The following is a 23951-nucleotide window of genomic DNA, read 5'->3' as shown; positions in this document are numbered from 1 at the left end:
CTTTTTGGCAATAATTCTTAATGTATAGATTACACTCTGATCTCAGGAAAGAACTCTTGATCTAATTGAGAAGAGAGAATATAGTACATGTTGATTGCCAACACATGATACTGTACAAGCATAGCTGTACAAGTGACCCCAAAAGAGTATTTTTAAACCTTTAAAAATCTTTTGTAGGATTATGGGAACAGGATTTCAGTCTCCTTTACCTAGAGGTATCTTTTACACTACTTAACTCTTTTTGGAGGTTGTTCTGAACTTTGCGCTATGTTTAATCCAGCCATACTTTGTTGGTTAAAAAGTGAAAATTGAGGAATATGAATACCGAATGTAAGATTTTGCTGTTAATGACTGCATTAGTTGAAAAGAGATCTTAATGGTGATTTTTACTTTGTAGCTTAGATATATAACTGTATATAAAGGCAAATAACCAGTTTTTGTCTACATTCATTTGGCTCTAGAACCTTTTATGGAAGATGACTTCGTTTGTAATATCTTTTAAAGATTATATATAAATTTATCTGAACACTTTGCATGATTTCTTTGCACTTGCCTTTTGGTGTTTTATATCAAAATGCGCATGACAGTTAAATTATTTTTTACAGGCTTCTATATTAACCCAAATATTAACAATGAACATATTCAGTAGTTCAGTTAAATTGATGTTTGGTGGCTTTATTTGTACTATTTATTTCTAAATAATTTTTTCCACCTTCCCAGTTTATTTTTGTATTAATTAATTTTTAGTGTTACTTTTGTGTCTAGGGATTCCTGTTACTGGGAGTATGTGTAGGTATCTCTCTGTGTATATGGTGGTAGAGAAGAGAGAGGGAGAATCTGCTTCATAAATATTTCATATTTAGAGCTACAGATCATTCTACATCATTATGTCTCTTAGATGCTAAACAAACATTGTCAAGAGTGGCAGGCATGGGCTAGCACTGTGGCACAGCAGGTTAAGCTGCAGCATGTAACACAGGCATCCCACATCAAAGCACTGATTCAAGTGCCAACTGCAGCGCTTTCGATCCAGCTCCCTGCTAATGCTCCTGAGAAAGCATCAAAAGATGGTCCAAGTACTCGGGTCCCTGCCACCCATGTGGGAGACCCAGATGGAGTTCCAGGCTCCTGGCTTTGGCCTGGCTCAGCCCTGGCCATTGAGTCCATTTGGGAGGATCTTCCTCTCCATGTGTCTCCCTCTCTTTATTTCACTCTGTTTTTAAAATAAATAAAATAAATCTTTAAAATTTTTAAAAGAGTAGCAGGCAAACAGTAAAAATAATAATTTATAATGAACTCTGCTTGTTTGTTTGAAAGGCAGAATGAGAGAAAGAAATCCTCCAATTGCTGATTTACTCCCCAAGTAGGTGCAACAGCCAGGTCTGAGTCAAGCCAAAGCCAGGAGCCAAGTTACTCCATCCTGTTCTCCCACATGGGTGGCAGGACCCCAAGTACTTCAGCTGCCTTCCCAAACACAGTAGCAGGAAGCTATATCAGAAGCAGAGCATCGCTCTGATATGGAATACTGATATTACAAGTGGCAGCCTAAATCACTTTCTTTTTTAAGTATAGTATTATATATGTACTTATGTACCATTAAAAACTTAATTGTTTATTCAGAGCATCTATAACAACAATAGGCTAAGTGTCTCAGTAAACTGAGAAAGTATTTGGTTTATGTTTCAGGATTGAATTTATTAGTGACTGGAAAATAGATTTTTGTGTTGCTTTGTGAAGGATGCAGTTTGAGATTGCAGTGCCTTAATATAAGGAGCTTTAATTTCTTTCAAAATAGGTAATACTAATTATAATAACTGTTTAAGGATATTTCAAATATTTAACAAGCTTTCTTTCTAACTAAACTTTCTTTTTCTTTTAGCAAAACTGTACAATCTAAAGTGGACTGCATTTTGGTAAGTAAACTAATTAATCTTAAAGTTCTTTTGCAATAAGGCATTAACACTATATAAAATAAATATATCATTCTTAAGTAAATACTCATTTTTAAATGTAACTCAACTTTAGTGAATAAAATTTGACATTTAAATTAAAATTTGACATAACCCTATGTATGAATTCATTATAAGGTACCTAGGTACTTATATTTCATTAATACTGAAATCACAATCTGAGGTAATTACATTTTTTAATTTGGTTGAACTTTACTCAAAATTGCTTAAACACACATTCCATTAAAGTTCATATTTACTTTTCTGTTCCAATAGACCTGTGTGAATTTGTTTAAGTAAAAATTTTTGAGAAATTCGGTGGATTTGTTGTGTTGTGGTAGTGGCTGCCAGTCTTTAAGAATTAAGACATGATAGCTTAAATTAGGTTGTACTCATAGAACTCTAAGAAAATTGTTTAAAGAAAAGCTTTTAACATGCTTGATGGGTTAGTTTTTGTTACCATAATCTGCTTTTCATGTTTGGGTTGCTAGCTTTTAAGATTGAAATACACAATAGCTTAAATTTAGATTGCATTTGTAGTTCTTTAGTACTTAACTTCAACATGTGAAGGAAGAAGTATGCAGCCACTGGGAGAGCTAGACTACTACTGACTTCTTTAGTAACATTTCTGTGATGGGATACCCCTCAGCTCTAGAACCTGCAGTAGCTCTGATCTGTTAGGTTCCTCAAAGTATCAGTCTGTGCCTTCAGAACTTTCTTATCCAATTTGGGGTCCTCCTTCTAAGGTGCACAAACTTTGTGGGGAGACGAGGATCTGCTTTAATGTCTGGTTCCGAAACAAATAGATCTTATTGGCTTGTTATAGTATTATTAGCTTTTTAGTCTCAAGTTAGGTGAATAGCTAGAAGTAATTCATAGAAGAGGTAATTTGTTGAATTCTCTTGTACTTTTCTAAGCTAATAGCTGAGAGAAGACTTTTTATGGGGCATTTTTGTCTTGGTTTCTTGTTTCTGTTTTGTTTTTTAGCCTCAAAGTAACCCTCTGAAGTAGGTAATCTTGTTAGCTCTCTTTCACAACAAAGAAACTGGTATCCTTATATTTTTTTAATTTTTCATGAGTACAAAATAAAAAAAGACATACTCCCTGCCTTCAAGAAATGCAGTCTGTTGTTCAGATGTCTTCAAGGGTATTCTTAAGATTTAGGGAAGTGGTGATTGGGGGTGAAGGGCATGACATTGTCCCTAATCCCAAAAAGCATTTCTAATCTCTCCCCACTCTGAAGGCATCTCATTGTTTATATGTCACTCAATTATTGTTCATATTTACTAAGTGCTGAACCCAGTTCTTGGCTCCAGCATACAATGGTAAAGAACGCAGATAGTTTTTCTATCTATCTAAGGTTATGTTTCCTTAGAAGGACTTGAGGAGGTAACTTTAGAGAATTATTCCTTTTTTTCTCATCCTTGAGAAGACAGAAGCAGAAGAGTGGTATTAAATATAAAATATTTATTAAATATTAATAAAATATGACACTTGTAAATACTAAATAAGATCAAAAAGATCTTTAAAGTCTTTGAAGAATTTTGAACTGTTTATATTTTAGTGTAAGGTTTTAAATAAATAAATATATATGTTAAAAAGTTTTAGTCCATTTTTTAAATACTGGTTTAGACCTTGCATGTACAATGACAACTAAGATCTCTACACCTCATGATCCATATATTTATTGGGTGAGGGAGACAATAAACAAGCAAATGAGTAAGAATAGTAACTTCAGATGATGATAAATGTCATTATAAAATTTTTAAAATCAAAAGGAGGCAAGTGATGGTGGCTGGAGTAATCTTAAAGGGGTAATCAGAAAAAGTCTGCTTGAGATGATGACATTAAAGCAGAGACCTGAAATAATAAGCAGCCAGCCTGCGTGTTCATCTGCCACTGATGTGTATTAGGCAGAGGGAACGGTGAGAACAAAACACTGAAGCAGGAATGAGTTTGGAATATTTGAAGGCTACAAGGCAGGGCTGGGGGCCAAGGGGAGCGAGATGGCAGCTGAGTAAGATGCTGCAGTGGCGCCGTGGCTCACTAGGCTAATCCTCCGCCTGCGGCGCCGGCACCTCGGGTTCTAGTCCCGGTCGGGGTGCCAGATTCTGTCCTGGTTGCCCCTCTTCCAGGCCAGCTCTCTGCGGTGGCCCAGGAGTGCAGTGGAGGATGGCCCAAGTGCTTGGGCCCTGCACCCCATGGGAGACCAGGAGAAGCACCTGGCTCCTGCCATCGGATCACGCGGTGCACCGGCCGCAGCGTGCCGGTCGCGGCGTGCCGGTCGCGGTGGCCATTGGAGGGTGAACCAACGGCAAAGGAAGATCTTCCTCTCTGTCTCTCTCTCTCACTGTCCACTCTGCCTGTCAAAAAAAAAAAAAAAAAAAAAAAAAAAGACACTTGATAAAATTCAGTATCCCTTCACAATAAAAATTGAACAGATTAGGTCGATTAGCAATGTACCTCAACATAATAAAGGCCATGTATAAAAGCCAATAGCTAACAATGGCTGGGGAAAGGCTGAAGGATTTTTTCTAAGATCTGGAATAAGGAACAGATGTCTTCTTTCACTACTGTTGCTAGTGAGAGCAATTAGGCAGGAGAAGGAAATAAAGGATATCTAAATTGGAAAGAAGGAAATCAAGCTGTCAGTGTTTGTAGATGACAAAATCTTATGTATAGAAAAGCTCAAAGACTCCACCAGTAAGCTGTAAGAATTAGTAAACAAATTCAGCAGAGTTGCAGGTTATAAAGTCAGTATGCAAAAGCCAGTAGTGTTGTTATACACAAATAGCAAGTCATCTGGAAGAGAAATCAAGTAAGTAATCCCACTTCCAATAGCTACAGAAAAAAATAAAATACCAGGGATAAATTCAACCAAAGAGGTGAAATGTTTCTGCAATGAAAACTACAGATCATTGGTGAAAGAAATTGAAGAGGACACAAAGAAATGAAAAGGCAGCTGATGTCCATAGTTGGAAGAGTCAATATTGTTAAAATTTGCATATGACCCAGAGTGATTTACAGATTCAATGCAATCCCTATCAAAACACCAATGACATTATTTTCAGAATTAGAAAAATCACTAATAAAATTTGTATAGAAATCACAAAAGGTATCAAATACCAAAGCAAACTTGAGCAAAAAGGAATAAAAAGCAAGAGACATTACACTGACTTAAATATTACAAAGCTGGCCAGCACCGCGGCTCACTAGGCTAATCCTCCGTCTTGCAGCGCCGGCACACCGGGTTCTAGTCCCGGTCGGGGCGCCGGATTCTGTCCCGGTTGCCCCTCTTCCAGGCCAGCTCTCTGCTGTGGCCCAGGAGGGCAGTGGAGGATGGCCCAAGTGCTTGGGCCCTGCACCCCATGGGAGACCAGGAGAAGCACCTGGCTCCTGGCTTCAGATTCGCGTGGTGTGCCGGCCACAGCGGCCATTGGAGGATGAACCAACGGCGAAAGGAAGACCTTTATCTCTGTCTCTCTCTCTTTCTCACTGTCTAACTCTGCCTGTAAAAAATAAAAAAAGAATATTACAAACCTATGGTATTGTATTGGCAAAAAAACAGACCCATACACCAATAGTGCAGGAAACCTTTCCATAAAGATTTTATCACATATATTCTTTTAGATCTTTTGAAGATTTAGCTTTATTCATTTAAAATTTTTAAATTATGGGCCATTTTTATTTAAATTTGACTTAAGGTGAACTTCAAGGGTTTTTATTTGTTTTGTTTCCATATAGATAGATATCCAGTTGTTCCAGCACTGTGAATTCTTTACTTCCACATTCACTTCCTGTGCCAGAAAGCTTTATGTACAGTCTTTTGTGGACTCTTTTTTTTCCCATCAAGTACGATGTCTATCCTTTTTGATACCACCACACTATCTCATCTGTTGTAGCTTTATGCATAGTTTTAACATTACCTAATGTAATTGGTTCAAATTATTTTTTACATTTATCTACAAATTTCATAATTATCTTGTTAATTTCAAATCTTAAAAAAGCAGTTCTAACATTTTGTTTATGATTACATGGAATATACAGACCAACTTGGGGTTAACTGACATTTTACTAATTAGGTCTTAATCTATGAGATTTATATATCTACATGTAGTTGAATATTCTATAATTTCTGTCAGTAATGTTTTCTAGTTTTCTGTGTATATGTTTTGTACATACTTTGTTAAAATTATGCCTATGCATTTAACTTAAAATATTTTTTGGATGTTATTATGAATAGCATGTAAAAGGCTTGCTTAACCAGTTGTTAAAACCAGTGTTTGACCGTTAATACTTTTCTTGACTTTGTACTTGCAGACTTACACATTCAAAAAGCAATTTTAGTAGATTTATGTAAAGTACTTGAGATTTTCTACCCACTCAATTATGTTATCTATGAATAAAGAAAATTTTAATTTTGTTTCAATTTATATGTCTATTTTTTTCTTAACTTATTCTAGGTGGAACCTAAAGGAAAGGTTAAATAGAAATGGTGAAAATGAATTTCCTTGTCTTGTTCACACTCTTAGGAGAAAAGTCATTCACTAACCATATAATAGGATATTAACTTTAGCACTGTAATGGATGCACTCAGGGTGAACGTGTTCTTTTCTGTTACTGTTTTCCTAAGAGGTTTTTCTTTTTTATTTAATAGTATTTACATATTAGTGGTTTTTTAAATTATTTATTTATTTTACTTGAAAGTCAGAGTTACAGAGAGAGAGGAGAGGAGAGAGATTGGTCTTCCATCCGCTGGTTCACTCCCCAGTTGGCTGCAACGGCCGGAGCTGCACCAATCCAAAGCCAAGAGCCAGGAGCTTCTTCCGGGTCTCCCATGCAGGTGCAGGGGCCCAAGGACTTGGGCCATCTTCTATTACTTTCCCAGGTCATAGCAGAGAGCTGGATAGGAAGTGGAGCAGCCTAGACTTGAACCAGTGCCCATATGGGTGGGATGCCGGCACTGCAGGCAGCATCTTTACCTGCTATACCACAGCACCAGCCCACATACTAGTTTTTATCAGATTATTTTAGTACATTTATTGATAGCTTTTATTTCTATATTATCACATCCACTGATCTGTATCTTTTCCATTGATCAACAGATGTTAATCTATTCTGCTATAAATGTCATTTTCTGTTTTATACCTTCCTTTTTTGTTCCAGAAACTCTACCTTTTATAGACTTTTTTTTTAAAAAATCAGTTTTTAAATTCCTTAGGATATTTATAATGCCCTGTTTTAAAATCCATGTTTCTTAATTACATTATCTCTGTCATGTCTGAGTCTTTTGTTTTCTGATTTCCATTGCAATCATAGGTCACGCTTTTTTCTTTACATGTTAGGAATTGTTGATTAAGTTTTAGACATGGTTCTTGGTTTTGATTTTGAGCATCTAAATTTGTTCTCTTCCATTAAATTGTATTCATATTTGTTGTGGTGGACAGCTAAATTTCTTGTAAATTAGTTTAATCCTTTTGAAACTTGTGTAAAAGCTTTGATAAGGCAAGTGACATCTATACTAGAGCTAGTTTAACTCTTACTAAGATGTTACCCCTCTAGTTTCAATACAGTCATATTTGTCTTAATGATTGGGATACATTCTGAGAAATGTGTGATTAGTAAGTTTCATTGTTGTGCATCGTCACAGACTGTACTTATACACACTGAGATGGCTACAGCACCACTTGGCCATATAATTTTGTAGAACAGTGTCATACATGCATACATACATGTAGAACAGTGTCATACATACATGATTGAAATGTCATCATGTAGCTCATTACTGTATTGTTTTTCTCAGGTATTCACTGAGATCTCTGAGCTGTGTGGTCAAAAATGGAGCATGTGTTAGCTATTTCTACAGTCCTGATAGTTTTTACCCAGCATCTATACATTCATAGTTTAGTTTACAGCAATAGATTCCAGATCTTCATAGAGATCTGCGCAAATTTTGAAGAGCTTTTTTTTCTTCTTTCCATGTGGAACATTGCATCCTCAAGCACCAATCTCTGTCCCTTTAGCTCAGCAGTACTGTCTTGCTCTGCTGGGTTGCTCCTCTAAGCACCACAGTATAGAAGTTATCTTCAGATGGCATCATCTCATGTTCTTTTCTCTCAGGTCTAACAGTTCTGTACTTTTTTGTTGACTAATTTCTAAAAATATTTGTTCTTTTTGTTTGATTTTTGTTTTTCATGTTTTGAGTTGGTGGAAGTGGAAGAGTTGCTCCTGGTATCCAATATTCCAACACGACCACATGCAGAACAACAATTAACAACTGTTTTAAGATATTGATAAAATATATAAGCCCTATCCTATACTCTTTTTTTCTAAGTCATATATTTTCCACTCTTCTCCACTAAAGCTATTTCAACTCTCTTTTCCTCAGACTACAAAACCCATCTCCTCTTCCCTCATGTCAGCAAATGATCTTGCCTTCTACTTGTTTGAGAAAAATAGGAAGTTACAGTGTAGGTTCTCCACCAAATTAACACTATTTCTTGACTCTAAGTTGGTAATTGTTCAATTCTAAACTGTTTTTGTCTTCATTCTGTTTCCTCCCAACAGAAGAGGTGTCCTGCCTGTCTGTGTAAAAGCTGTTCTCTCTCTGCCTAGACTATGGATCCGATCCATTTCCTCTCTCAGAATTCACTTCTTAGTTTATTCTCTTTCTCCTTTTCCTTTATTCTCTCATTTTCTACATGGTTACATGCTTAATTTTTTTTTCCATCTTTAAAAAAAATCCTTTCTAATATCGATCACCTTTGTCTAGCTGGTTTGTCTAGCTAGTCTGGTGAAAGTGTTGATTGAACTGTCTCATACCTCATCTTCAATTCAGTTTTCAGCCCTAGTAACAAGTCTTCTACTACTAACACTCCTGTGAAACTTGTATTTATCAAGGATACCTTGACTTCTTATTGTAAGTATAGTAGATAACCTCAGTCTTAATAAGCATCCCTCACACACCCCTTCCCTCCAGTTTGATGCATTCTCATTTTTTAATTCTTTACATGGTAAAGTATCCTGGTTTTCCAGTTATATCTTGGGCTGTTCCTTCTCACTTTCCTTCAGGGCCTGTATTCCTCAGCATTCTGTCTGTATTTGCCACTAATGATCTTATCTATTTTGAGGGTTCCAAACAATCCCAATATATTGATGACTCCTAGTTGCAGATTCCCAGCCTAAGCTCCAAATCCTTGTATCCAGCTATTTGTCAGTGACTCAGTTTAACTTGCATGTTCCATAGGCACTTTGCCAGAACCAAACTCCTTGTGTCATACTGTCGCTCCCCCTCTTCGTGGAGGAGCAACACTAAGCCCTGCCTAGGCTTCATATCCGAGTCACGGCACCATTATGTCGCTCCCCCTCTTCGTGGAGGAACGACACAGGACCCTGCGCTGTTCTTTCATCTGCTCGGCCCTCCCCGGGTTTGCTGCTGGTTCTTCCCGGGTTGGCTACTATCCCTTCCACCTCCGTGGAAGGGCAGTTCCCCCTGGCCACATTCCCCACTTCCGCAGGGGAGCGGCACACCGCCGGCCGGCTCTCTGGGGGCTGCACAGGTGTTCCCTTAGATGTTCCCCTCAGATGTTCCCGGTGCATGCCGTCTCTCTCCTCCTTTATAGTCCTCCTCTGCCAATCCCAACTCGGCTGCCCACACGCCGAGTACGCTGCTCTCCTCCAATCAGGAGCAAGTCCTACAGTTTATTGGTTGAACTGGAGGCAGCTGTGCAGAAGCTGTTTACTTCTCTCCCAGCGCCATATTGTGGGAGAGCAGATGCATAGAATAAGTCTTAATTCCAGTAACTCAGTCTAGTCCGGATTGCTCCCCACATCATACCCCAAACTCTGCACCTATTTGTGTTAGTTTATTCTTGCTGCTTTAATAAACTACAGTAAATTTAGTGGCTTAAACAATACAAATTTATTATTTTTGAGTTCTTTAGGTTAACAGTCTGACCTGGATCTCACTAGAATAATAAAATGATCAGCCGTCATGTATTCCTTTTGGAGACTTAAAAGAGAATTTGTTTCCTTGCCTGTCTACCTTCTAATAGCCACATCTACAAAACCAGCTCCTTGAGTCCTTCTTACACTGCATCACTCTGACACTTTTTTTTAATAGTAAAATCTCCCTCACTCAGAACACTTGAGTGTCCATTGGGTCTGTCCATGTAATTCAGTGTCATCCCACACATTGCAGGTCCTTAATTTAACCATTTATGCAAACTCGCTTTTGTTACATAAGGCAACACATTTACAGGTTCCAGAGAACTGGGACATGAACATTTAGGGGGAGCCATTATTTTACATAGGAGTGAATGGTAATCATTCATCTAACCTAAAAATCCACAAGTCAATCTTGACTCTTCTTCATCCTATCTTACAACTAGTCATTCACCAAGTCTCATGAATTTGGAATCTTGGTTTCCCTGTTTCTTCATCCCTGCAGCTACCAAACTGATCCAGATGATTATACTTCTTTGAATTACTACAGCTATTTTACTGTTTCTAGTTTCTTCATGGTCATTCTGTTCTCCACAATACCATCATAGTCATCTTTATACAGTTCTGTTTCACACCCTTGTTTAAAACTTTTCATGGTCACTCCATTGCTCTATCTTAAAACATGGAACACTACCCCCCACCACGCGCATGCGCCACCACCATCAAGGTCATCTCTCCATTCTGTCCATAGGCGATCAGTAAGCTGTAGTGGAATAGTGGTGGGGTAAAAGATTTACTCCGTTAATCTATAATAGCATGGTCCATCAGAACTTTCTATAGTAATAGAAATGTTCAATGCATGTGGTTTTTGAGCACTCCAAAAGTGACTAGGGGACTAAATTTAATTTTATGTAATTTTAGTTAATTTAAAGGTAAATAGCCATTTCTGGCTAGTGGAAACCATATTGGGCAGCACAGGTATAGAACTTGGTTCTCAGCTAGGGAAGATTTTTGCCTGTCCTCCCCCCGCCTCCTGCCTAGGGGACTTTAATCATATCTGGCGATGTTTTTGGTTTTCATACTTAGAAAGTACTACCAGCATTGAGTAGGTAGAGGCAAAACACTGTAAAACACAGGATGGCCCTCCATAACAGCTTTAAATGTCATTTAAATATTTAAATATTTAAATATTAAAATTTAAATATTTAAAATGTCAGAGTGTGAATATTGACAAACTCTGGGCTAGACTGCCCCTTCACTTTTTAATGTATTTACTTATATTTTAGGATTCACTCTAGATGTTACCCCTTCTAGGAAACCTGTGATTCCTCAGGTCTGCATTTAATACATCTTCTGTCCAGTAATGCCCTGTTCTTACCTTTATATCTATAATGTAGTCACTTCTGTCATAATTATAATTAACATTTTATTTGTTCTTGGCTTCTTAAGTGTAAGAATATGTTTGTTGGAATGTACCCAGAGGCACATGAACATAATCAATAATTGCTGAATATATGAATTAGAATAAATTAATCAGTTATTAAACATGTTATAATTTAAAATATAAGGAAGTATTGACAGCTCCAGTTTACACATTTTAGAGAATATGAACTTACTAAAATATTTGGAAGTATTTTGGGGGATTACTGATAGCTTTCCGGTAAGAAAAGAAAACTTGATTCATTCCTTTAGAAGGGATGTGACTTTTCCGTCATTCTCCCATTTATTCCTGCCCCACTAAGGTTAGATAGGGGCCGGCGCCACGGCTCACTAGGCTAACCCTCTACCTTGCGGCGCCGGCACACCGGGTTCTAGTCCCGGTCGGGGCGCCAGATTCTGTCCCAGTTGCCCCTCTTCCAGGCCAGCTCTCTGCTGTGGCCAGGGAGTGCAGTGGAGGATGGCCCAGGTCCTTGGGCCCTGCACTCCATGAGAGACCAGGGTAAGTACCTGGCTCCTGCCATTGGATCAGCACTGTCCACTCTGCCTGTCAAAAAATAAATAAATAAATAATAAAAAAGGTTAGATAGGCCCCTTTCTTCCAGACTCTCTTGGTAAGAGAGAACCAGCCTGGACTACAGCCACTGTCATCCTCAGAATCTTGAAACAAACTGGCATGCAAAGTTTTAAGCAGGTAAAGTTTGACAGACAGGTCACAGTCTACAGGGAGCTGGAGAGCAATATACAGTGTCTCAGAGCTGAGGCTACAGAATGAAACAATCCTGAATTTGAGTTGTTGCCATTGTTGTTTGACTTCACATAGCTTTAATGTAGCTTAGCTTCGTAAAAAAGGAGATGGTGGTAGTAACGCACTCTACCAAGTTGTCATGAATATTATTGAAATAAGTAGTGTAAATACAGTGAGTGCCTAGCATGTGGCAAGCACACACGGCAGCTGTAACTGAAGGTGTAATATGTGTAAACTGATAATGTGGAACTAATTGATTGAATTTTCATAAACTGTATATTTCTGGGCTACTAAACATTACCAAGGGTTACATTTTATATTCATTATCACAGAATTTAACTGTTTAAGAATGAATGTTCACCATATGGAACCACTGTGGGCAGAATATTTAATTCTTCAAATATAGGAAGAAGATGGAAAAGGTTGGGAATAACCTTGGCTAAAGCTATCCAAGAAGCTGAATGGTACATATTGTAGAGCAGATACCATTCTGAACACTCCATGCTCTTTTCCCTCTGGTCTTTGTTTATTTTCCTGACAACTGTGCCTTTTTTGGGTTTCTTCCCTTAAATAAGCCCTACTCCTTTTGGGCTCAGCTCAAAAGATACCTTTTTTCATAAAACTTTATCTATTAGGAATACATCAAGCAACAGATAGCAGAAAATGATTGGTGGCTTAAAGGAAAATCCGTGTCACCAAATAAGAAGTCCAAAGTTAGTCATGTAAGAGTTTTACAGTAACTAAGTAATGCCACCAGAGTCCTACCCTCTCTCTTACTTCTGCCATATCATCTTTTTTCTGTCTTGTCATACCCCTTTAGTCCAAATGAAAAGCAGGAAGAAGGGGGGGAGGACAAAAGAGCTTACTTGTAGGGAAGTTGTCTTCTTATTCATGACACCTACTTGCTTTTGGGAAACATATTTCAAGTACTTTAACCTCCAGAATCATATCATTTGGCTATTCCTATCTGCAAGAGAATCAAGAATATGCAGTATTTTGGTTTCAGCCTCTATGTCAGAAAAGGACAAAGAAGTTGATTATCAGTATACTCTTACATACCATGAACCCATTGAGCAATAATTTTATTTTCATGGAAAAGAGTTCATAATCCATGCAGTTTTTCCATCATATGTGTTTTCCATGAACTTTGCAAAGACCCTTCATATTCGTTATTTTGTTCCATGTTAAGGGTCCCTGCTTTTCATGCAGCCTTTGTATACTACTACTATCAAGGCTCTTGCCATATATGCTGTGCTAATCAGTAGCTTTATTTTCTTCTCCAAATATAAACTTTTTTGAAGTAAGGACTGGTTCTTCTGTATTTGTATCACTAGAATATAGCACAGTGTACAGTACATGGAAGACAGCAGTTACTTGGTGTTTATTCTCAAACAGTAATTATCAAAAAGTATGTGTAATTTGCATGTAACATCACCTGAACAGAGAGTTCCTTTGTATTTTGGTGGTGGTGGTATTTACTAAGTACTTAACATGTGCCAGGCTAAGTTTTTCATACATGCTTTATCATTCATACCTCATAATTTGCCCATGTGGCTAATGTTTTCATCCTCATTTTACAGAGGAAGAAACTGGCTCAGAGAAGCTAAGTAACTTACCCAAGATGTTAACACTTACTTATTGATAGAATCAGGCTTTTAATACAAATAGTCTGGCTTCAGAGTCCAGACTTTAAAAACTATGATGTACTATATTGTTCTTTATAAATTTCTCATATAAGTTTTACATGGAATTTTTTGAAATTCTACTGAATCTGAAATAAAAATTTTGAAGCTGGATTCATTGTTTTACTGAATTAGTAATTCTAAATGCAATCTGTTTTTTGCATGCAAATTGTTTGATTGCCATTTTTAAAATATAATAAGCTCACTAAAACAGAGTCGCTAAAATGTTACTTAATTGGTTATAATTTGAAAACTGTGGAAATACAGAATTGAGTTATAAAATTATATTTTTATTTTCGAAATTATAAAGAAATTATACCTGCTTCTTAGTAAAGAAATGAAAATATTTATAATAGCATAATTATGAATAAATTTTTTGTTAATGTTTTAATGCTTTTGCAATAAAAATATAATTGATTTTTACTTTAGTAAAAACACATATCTTTTTTTTAGTTTTTAGAATATCTAAAATGCACTAATTTATTTTTTCCTTTCTTTACCAGTTTGTTTTTAGTTTTCCCCTTTTACAGTTTTTTTAAATTTTTTTTTATTTAATGAATCCATTTTTTCATAGATACAACTTTAGGAATACACTGGTTCTTTCCCCCATACCCACCTTCCCCACCCCAGCTCCCATCCCATCTCCCTCTCCGTCTCCCATTTCCTTCTTCATTATGGTTCATTTTTAGTTTGACTTTATATACAGAGGACCAACTCCATGCTTAGCATAGACTTCAACAATTTGCACCAATGCACACATAATTTATAGAGTACAGTTTGGGATCAAAATTTACAGTTGATTCTCATAGTACAACTCATTAGGAACAGAGGTCCTATATGGGGAGTAAGTGCACAGTGACTTCTGTTGTTCCTTTAACAATTAACCCTCTTATTTTTTTTTTTAAGATTTATTTATTTTATTTTAAAGTCAGAGTTACAGAGAGAGAGGAGAGGCAGAGAGAGGGAGGGAGAGAGAGGTCCTCCATCCAATGGTTCACTCCCCAAATGACCTCAACGGCCAGAGCTGCGCCGATCCGAAGCCAGGAACCAGGAGCGTCTTCTGGGTCTCCCACGTGGGTGCAGGGGCCCAAGGACTTGGGCCATCCTCCACTGCCCTCCCGGGCCATAGCAGAGAGCTGGACTGGAAGTGGAGCAGCCAGGACTCTAACTGACGCCCACATGGGATGCTGGCGCTTCAGGCCAGGGCATTAACCCAGTGCGCCACAGTGCCAGTCCCTAACCCTCTTATTTGTGATGTCAGTGATCACCCAAGGCTCTTGCCATGGGCTGCCAAGGCTATGGAAGCCTTTTTTGACCATAGACTCCATCAGTATTTGGACAAGGCCATGAGCAAAGTGAATGTTCTCTCCTCCCCTCAGAAAAGAGCGTATCCTTCTTTGACCCTTTCTTTCCACTGAGGTCTCACAGGGATCTTCCATGTAGGATATTTTTTGCCACAGAGTCTTGGCTTTCCATGCCAGAAATGCTCTCACAGGCCTTTCAGCCAGACCAGGAAGCCTCAAGGGTTGATTCTGAGGTCAGAGTGTTATTTACAGCGAATGTCATTCTAGGAGTCTGCTGTGTGGACTGCTCCCCATATTGGACTTCCCTTTCTTTTTAATTCTATTATTATTACTAGGCACTTGATGTTATTTATATGATCACTTTTACACTTAAACCCATCTATATGTTGATTTTGACATTTAATATGATCATTTTAACAGTTAAGATGGCATTTAAACCACCAATTTTAATGGGTTTGGAGACCCATGACATGTTTTTAGGCTGTACCCTTAGAAGTAAGTCTGTATGGCTGTGTGCAGAACTATACTGCTTTACCGTTATAGACTACACCCTTCATCTCTTATTCCCCCTCTTATTTTTAACTGGGATCTTTTTCCAATTGACTTAAAATACATATGGTTAACTCTGTTACATGAGAAGTTCAGCATATAGTATGAAGAAGAGAAAAGAAAAAGGAAAGAAAAGAGCGAAAAAAAAAAAAAAAGTAAAAAGAATATACTAAATAAAAAGTAAAAATGATATACTGTCCCTCTACAGTCAGGTCAAGGACTATTCCAGTCATTGATTCTAGAAGTCAATTTTCTTCTATAACTTTCATTTTAGGAGCACTATTAATTCTCCCAAAACAGGGAGAGCATATGGTATTTGTCTCTGAGACTGGGTTATTTTACTAAGTATGAAGTTTTCCAGCTTGCTGCATTTTATTGCAAAAGACCAGATTTCATTCTTTTTTTACTGCTGTGTTGTATTCCATAGTGTACATATCCCACAATTTCTTTATCCAGTCTTCGGCTAATGGGCATTTAAGTTGATTCCATATCTTAGCTATTGTGAATTGAGCTACAATAAACATGGAGGTGCAAATAGCTGTTTTGTTTACTGAGTTCATTTCCCTTGGGTAAATTCCCAGGAGTGGGGTGGCTGGATCATATCGTAGGTCTATGTTCAGATTTTTGAGGTATCTCCAAACTGTTTTCCATAGTGGCTTTACCAGTTTACATTCCCACCAACAGTGGGTTAGGGTACCCTTTTCCCCACATCCTCTCCAGCATTTGTTGTTTGTTGATTTCTGTATTAGAGCCACTTTAACTGGGGTGAGGTGAAATCTCATTGTGGTTTTGATTTGCATTTACCTGATGGCTAGAGATCCTGAGCATTTTTTCATGTGTCTGTTGGCCATTTGAAAAATGCCTATTAAAAGTCCTTACAACCCATATATCTGAAACTGAATTTCTTATTTGAGTTGTAACACTTTAAGATCTATAATGTTATTGTACACTTTTAAAACTGATCAAATTATGTTTTCCATAATCAGTTCAAAGTCAAGGCAAAATCTTAACCCTGGATAAATGCAGCACCCAAGTGCTAGCTAGACACAGCAGGGTTTTGAAAGCTGCTTAGTCCGTATTACTTAGTCCCCTTATCTTATTTCAGTTAGCGGTAGCTAGGCCTAAAATGCAGGAGAAATAGTTAATATTTGTTGTACAGAAGGTTTAGTCTGCTAATCATCAACCACAGGAGTATAGGAGATAACATTTAATGTTCCCCAAAATATGGACTTGAAATAGTAATTCCATAAAATGATAAATGAGAGTACTTCAAAAAGTTCATGGCAAATGAAATTAAAAGATGTTTATTTTGGGACAAATAATTTTGAAAGCTGTGTATGACTTTTTCATAGTATGCAAAAATCTCCATATATGTTGTATGAAAAAAAGTTCTGTTTCATGTTTAATGAGCTCTGGATTGAGAGTTGCCTTAAAAGCTGTATTGGCTGCTGTATATCATGATTCTTAAGTATTCACTGTGTTCCAAAATTGTTTCCCTCTGAAGTCCTCTTCCATTTCTTGCTCATGAAAGTAGCACTCTGGGACATACTACCTGGATAAAGGTTGGTGAAGCCTGTAGGGCAAGTTTCTAGAATAGAAAGAACTTTTTTCTCATAGGTTACCTTTGAGACCTATCCATATTAACTGCCTTCTAGATGTGTGTGCCACCAGGAAGCAGTCTTTCCTCTAATGTCTGGTCCCCTAAATTGCCTAGTTGTGTTTTGGAGCTACTAGAATAAATAAAAGTTATATTTTGGTTCCCCTTAGCAAAGTCTGTTGTAAATATTAAAACAAATAACATTCAGCTTGCCCGGAACTCAGTTTAAAGCAAGAGAAAAAGATTTCTCTCTTGTGGATTATGTAATTCAACAGTAGCCCTAGTAAAAATGTAGTCATAAAAATAAACAACCTTTGTTTATTTTTTGCCTATCAATTGGACAGATAAATGGCTTAAAGCCAGGAATAAGAATGGCTGAGCATTTTAAGTCTATCTAAGTCTATATTTTATACTGTTCAGGAAGAATATACTGTTTACTTCTAGGGCTGTCTAACTGGCCAGTGTTAAGAGAAGACGAAGTATTAGAACTTTATATTGTGTTGTACTGTGTTATATCTTAGCACATGTAACTAGCCTTTTTGGTGACTTAGCATAGCTTAATCAAACATCTGCTTTAGAGCATGCCATGTTCAGCACCTAGAAGGTGAAGTAAACTCATCTGGTCTCTGACTGAACAGGTCTAATGAATTCCCTGCCAGATGAGTCTACAGACTTTTTGATTTAAGTCAGCTCTTCTTGGGTAGGGTTTAGTCCTGAGAATTGACCAAAAGTGGATCTTTAGGACTGTCATTAGGAGAGAGAACTGAAAATGATGTGGGGTTGCCAGAATCTCTGTTCCTTCTGGAAGGCTATAGAATGTCTCACTCCTAAAACTCTGACAGATGCCATCATTTACATAACTGACTAGTGAGGCTGGTTCCCTCTAGGGGATACCCCTCACTGAGGTCCTATTTAAGGGAGTATAAGAAAACTTGACACTGTGTTATTGTACCTTAGACTCTGAATACTGATTAAGTAATCCTTTAGGGACTCTGCTCTTTACCTTCCACCCCCACTGGCATGGAATTTGTCCTCCCTAGAAAAATGAAAAAAATTAACAGACTAAGTATGTCCCCCCAAATCTGTTCTACTTTAGTGGGCACCAAAGGCCCATAATATAAACCTTAAGGAACAACTTTCTGAGCACACATGAGTTGTCCATTACAAAATCTAAACCTAATAAGAGAATAACAGCAGAGATACTAACTACGCTTATAAACACACCAATTTACTGAAGCATAAGTTCATTAGAAACAGGCAAAATAAGGCAGTTCAGGCGTAAGAATTCTGTTCATTTGTCATGGTTATCTGTGTGGAATTCCGTACTACCTGAGTCTCACCAGGGTCATATTTGAAACATTGTAATAGAGAATATTTCCCTGCATATAACATGCCTTGTATAATTTCATCTTGTCTTGTAGCATCTTATTGTTATGAATTGCTCCATATATAAGTACTGTATATTCTAGAGATCTTGGATTTTAAAAAATGTGACTGTTCAGAGATGGACTGTATGGTAATAACAAAACAAAGCTAGTCCAGCAAAGCAAGCACCTTGGTACTTACGGCCCAGGAAGGAATCCGCTCTTTTTTTAAAAAAATATTTATTTATGTGAAAGAGTTACACAGAGAAAGAAGGAGAGGCAGAAAGAGAGAGAGAGAGAGAGAGAGAGAGAGAGAGGTTCTCCATCCGCTGGTTCACTCCTCAATTGACTGCAGTGGCTGGAGCTGCACAGACCCGGGCCAGGAGCCAGAAACTTCTTCCCTGGCCTTCCACGCGGGTGCAGGGGCCCAAGGAGTTGGGCCATCTTCTACTGCTTTCCCAGGCCACAGCAGAGAGTTGGATGGGAAGTGGAACAGCCAGGACACAAACTGACACCCAAATGGGATGCCAGCACTGCAGGCGGCAGCTTTACCCACTATGCCACAGCACCAGCCCCGGGAATCAGCTCTTGACTGTGAAGATAGTTCAGGGTGGTTAATCTGGAAGTTCACAGGCTAGGTCTTTACCACAAAGCTGTTTTCTTCGGCTCAGGGTGACGTTTTTAAAGTTTTGAATTGGTTCCCACACTTCATTACTGAGAGCACACACACACACAGAAACAATTAGGAGTATCTGGGTTCTCTTGAAAACTACACATTGAACCCTATTGCTACATGAGAGGTGGACCCTAAGTGACACCACTTTCAGATATAACATGCACTCTCCAGTCGCAGTCCACATCATAGATGTACTATGTATTTGTTTTTTTGTTGTTGTTGTTGGTTTTTTTTTTTTTTTTTAAATGTTCTATACTCCTTTGCATTACCTGTCTGGTATTTGAGGTTGTAACCTCTGTGTTGTATGGTGTGAGGGTCAGGTTTTTCCAAGAGCCATTTTTTAAATAGGGTTGGTAGAGCCATAATAGTATATATGAGTTATATGTAAGGATAGATAGAAGAAAGCCTCCATTTTTTTTCTATAGTAATGAGGACTCTTTATTGTCCATTCTTATCCTGGCTAGCCATTACAGCAGCCAGTTAATAGAAAGCAAAAGTAGAATGTAACAAAGAATGATTGCTCTTTTGTGAGTCTATTATAGGTCAGCCACTGTGCAAAATATTTTGCCTTCTCACTTTCCAATGAGATATTCGTTGGCCATTCTGTTTTAAATTGTGCCCCCTCCCAACACTTTTTCTTCATAGCATTTATTCTCATCATGTAAAATCTTGTACTTCTAAATTTTGTTTATTGTGTGTGTCCCTGTTACAAACATATAAAAAGCATAGTAAACACTCATCTTGGATGTATCAAAAATAATCTTTCTTAATTTTTAAAATTTTTCCATTCTCTCCCATGTTAATGTTTTAAAATCAGAAGCCTATTCTCTTAATGTGCTTACTGCTGAAGTGATTGAATGGGAACTAAAATCTGCCTGGGACATTAAGATATGGGATATCTGCTTCCTGAAATCCAAACTGATATTAGAATGGGGCCTTCAGAGAAAGATGACATACTCCTAGCAATTAATCACTCAAGAAGTAATTCTTAACCAGAGGCTCACCTTGTCTCCTGCCTCCAGAGTTGAATACTGTATCATTTAGGGAATAGGTGTGAGGTGTGTGGAATTGGAAAAGACTCCCCCTCTTCCCTTTGTTCCTTTATAGGAGAAAGTATGCTTTCTCACCCCACAGACTTGCCATAATGAATGCTCATGGCCAACATACTGACCCACACTTGAGTAAAACTAAAAATTCTCTTAATTAAAATATATCATGGCTTGAAAAAGGTTCATGGTTAGAAAAATCAGGTTTTTCTTGTGATATGGCCTTGGGGATACTGTTAGTAAAGACTTAACAGAGAATCTGACTTTTTCATCTGAATCTTCTGCTGAAGAAGAAATGGATAATTTCTAAAATCAGGAGCCTGTTTGTAGAGAATTTATTTGGGTGGGGAGAACTTGGCCAAAGGTCCAAATTTAAGCAGCAGGTTTTGTTTTGCTTTTGAATAGCACAAAATGAACTAATCTATGTAAGGCTGTGTCATTCAAAGGTTTTTGAACCTTTTACTCTTGACCTTCTTTTATATTAACCATTGAGTTATTTTAGTTTCCCATGATATGGGAGGAAAGTACAGTTATTAATGTTTTGTTTTTCTCCTGTTAGGGACTCAAATGAACAAATTGCCACTATGGCCCAAATCATGAGTTGTGGTAACTTTTCTCTTTTGTATGCATAAGGAATGTCCTCACCATTATCAGCTGGCTTTCAAAGCTGCTTTATTGTCTCACAAAGGAATAGGAAAAAATAAGATGGTTATCTCTTATTATTGCCTGGAAGAAACTTGGTTTTCATCAGTATGTTTATATGCAAAAATGGCATAATACACAACAGTGTGCTCTGATTCACAAATGAACTCACACAGTATTCTGAACATTGTTTCATTTCAAGTTGTTTCGAATATAGCAAAAAGTAAACTGTAGGGAAGAAGGAAATATTACCGGATACAGAAAGGAATTAAGAACTTTCATTCTCCCTGGGCTACATCTTACATGTTAAAGCTGTGGCTTTATAGTCTGGAAGAATCAGGTGGAAATCCAGTTTAGAAGTTTAATGGCAACTGGGTTGTCAGGTACCATCGCTTCTTTCCATGCTGGGAAACTTAAAAAACACAGTGACTAGAAACAACTAAGTCTTACTTATCCTTTTTAATACCTTCATCCCCAGCCCCCAAAACCATGTGCTCTTGTCCCATATCACACAGAAACATCAGTAAGAACCTTTGCCTCACCTGAATCATCCAGAGAGACGTTGCCTGATGGTCCCTTTTTGTAGAATTTAATTAGGGAAGAAGTGTTCTCCCTAGAGAAGGCTCTTATTTGGATCCAGTTTCAGAAGGACTCACATCTTTGGCTTGTGTACTCTTTACCTGTTTCAACCCTAGTACCTACTATATGAGTATTTTGGCAATACGCCACTGTCCTAGCAATTATTTGGTCTTTAGTGACTGGCACTTACATAACTATGATACTTCCTTCCTTGTCATTCATTATTTCAGTTTCAGTGATTCAGCTTAATTTTTTTTTATCATAAGTCCTAAAAATCCCTTGTAGTTTGAATTTTTTTATTGGATTGATTCTTTGATTTATTCTCATAACTTATGACTCAAATTTTTAATCAGGCAAATAAGTCAAAATACATTTTGAAGCACTTCTCAAAAAATCTCTCTAACTTCTCTCATAATTTCATGTTTTCCTAATTTCATGTATAGAACCTACCCAACATTTTACACAATCTACTCAGAATTATCTTACATATCTATTTTTCAAGTGTGAATTTGTGAGTGCTAATAATATGGTACGTCCCCTAAGGCTTCTTTAATGTCAGAATTGCTCCAGGCCTGATTATACTTTAGGCAAGTTCAAAGGGATTTTATTGTTTGTTTGTTTGTTTTAAGAAAGCCATCAATTCTCTCTAGGTTGTCCAGCAAGAATTAGAAAGAAAAAAAGTGAGAAGCAAATCTGGAGTCTTCCTGAGATCTGCTTGTCAGCCTTGATTCGCCTTTCCTTCAGTGACCCCTAGTAACTGATGGGTTTCAGGTCCATTCGGATCACATTGCTCATCTCAGAGCAGAGAATTCTGAACAGAAAATTAGACTGTTTTCATTTTATACCTATTTCAATAGGGTTATAAATAGAAAAGGAAATCCTCACAATAATACAGTCAAAATTACTCTCTTCATTTGACATATATGTTGTCTAGAAGTAGAAATAGAAAAACAGTTTCCTCTCCTGTTGTTTGTGGAAGATAGCCCTCCAACAACATGCCTGAGTCAGCCCCTGCAGTTCTCATAACAAGTCAGAAAGCTGGAAGTTAAGATTCTAAGCAAAAAGCATGGCAAACCAAGTCCTCATACCTTGACCTTTTTCTCTGTCTTCCTTGTTCAACCCTGTGGAACTGCTGAGGCCTAAGAGAATATAATATCAGGTATGTTGATTGTTTCTGTAAATTCAAAACGGCTACAGAATGAAGTTTCTACTTTCTCTTTTGGTGCTTTTGTCAGTGATGCTGGTGAAGAGAAGAGTTGTGTCAGTAACTGTGCTACTCAATCAGTGTCACCTGAGGGCAAAAAAATGAGGATTTTCTCAAGTTTTGTTTTGCAAGTTTACCAAATGGAGGGCAGACAAATTCAAGCATGATTGTACTATTTTCACTCCACAAATGATAAATTAACTGAACAGTTAAACTGGGGAATTTAGGCTTCTGGATTTTAAGCCAACTATTCTAAATAGAAAATTAAGTTAAAGCATACAAACCTGGCCAGTTCTTTGAAAGGTGTGTATAAGTCTCACCATGAGTTTCTGCTGTTCTGGAAATACAGATAATGATCCTCAGAAGTAATTTCATCATCAAGGATTTTCATAAAAGATCCTGAGTTATGGCTTTAATTGTTATGGTCTTTATAATCATCAGCTCTTCCCTATTTTGTGACCTTGGTTGCAGGCGTCAGGACGTGAATAAAACTCGAGAGAAAAGATTCTCAGAACGGGAAGCATGTCAGTACAGAGAAATTTTGCAAACAGCATAAGTCACTTTTTATTATTAACATTTAAGAAGTCATAGCTTAAGCCTGAGGCTTCTCTTTTTCAAGATAGCCCCCCAGGGGCCGGTGGCGTGGTGCAGAGGGTTAATCCTCCACCTTCGGTGTTGGCATCCCATATGGGCTCCGGTTCTAGTTCCGGCTGCTCCTCTTCCAATCCAGCTCTCTGCTATCGACTGGGAAAGCAGTAGAGGATGGCCAGCCCAGGAGCTTGGGCCCCTGCACCTATGTGGGAGACCAGGAAGAAGCACCTGGCTCCTGGCTTCCGATTGACTGACGCAGCTCCGGCCGTTGCAGCCATTTGGAGAGTGAACCAACAGAAGGAAGACCTTTCTCTCTGTCTCTCCCTCTCACTGTCTTAACTCTGCCTCTCAAATAATAGACATTTTCAACTGTATTCTGTGCCAGTAAATGGGAACATACTTCCTTACCATCTGCTTGAAGGTCTTTTAAGTTCTAGTGATAAGACATTCAAAATTCTACCTGTTCTCTACAGTCCATCTGGTCTGTATTGACAGTTCAGAAGCAGATGTTCTGAGCAGGCAATTAACTCAGTGTTTGAAAAGTAAAGTGTTGCTTCTGGTATTTCTTTATGACAGTTGGAATATTAAGTTTTTAATTTCTGACCTATTCTGCTCAGAATAATTTCTTTCTCTCTACTA

General features: G+C 37.7%; 1 protein-coding gene across 6 annotated transcripts in view; it reads left to right on the top strand.

The window, feature by feature from the left end:
* Positions 1-23951, top strand: part of RFX7 (regulatory factor X7) — a 148899-nt gene that overhangs the window by 71340 nt on the left and 53608 nt on the right. For 5 of the 6 annotated variants that reach the window (XM_070054229.1, XM_070054228.1, XM_017348000.3 and 2 more), the window contains one exon: positions 1880-1913. In XM_070054229.1, coding sequence (XP_069910330.1) covers positions 1880-1913 — 34 coding nt within the window. The other variant, XM_070054232.1, reaches the window with a different exon arrangement.

Source organism: Oryctolagus cuniculus, chromosome 12 (genome assembly GCF_964237555.1).
Source record: "Oryctolagus cuniculus chromosome 12, mOryCun1.1, whole genome shotgun sequence".
NCBI classification, from domain to species: domain Eukaryota; kingdom Metazoa; phylum Chordata; class Mammalia; order Lagomorpha; family Leporidae; genus Oryctolagus; species Oryctolagus cuniculus.
Note: the sequence above shows the minus strand (reverse complement) of the source record. Positions and strands in the feature narration are given on the sequence as shown.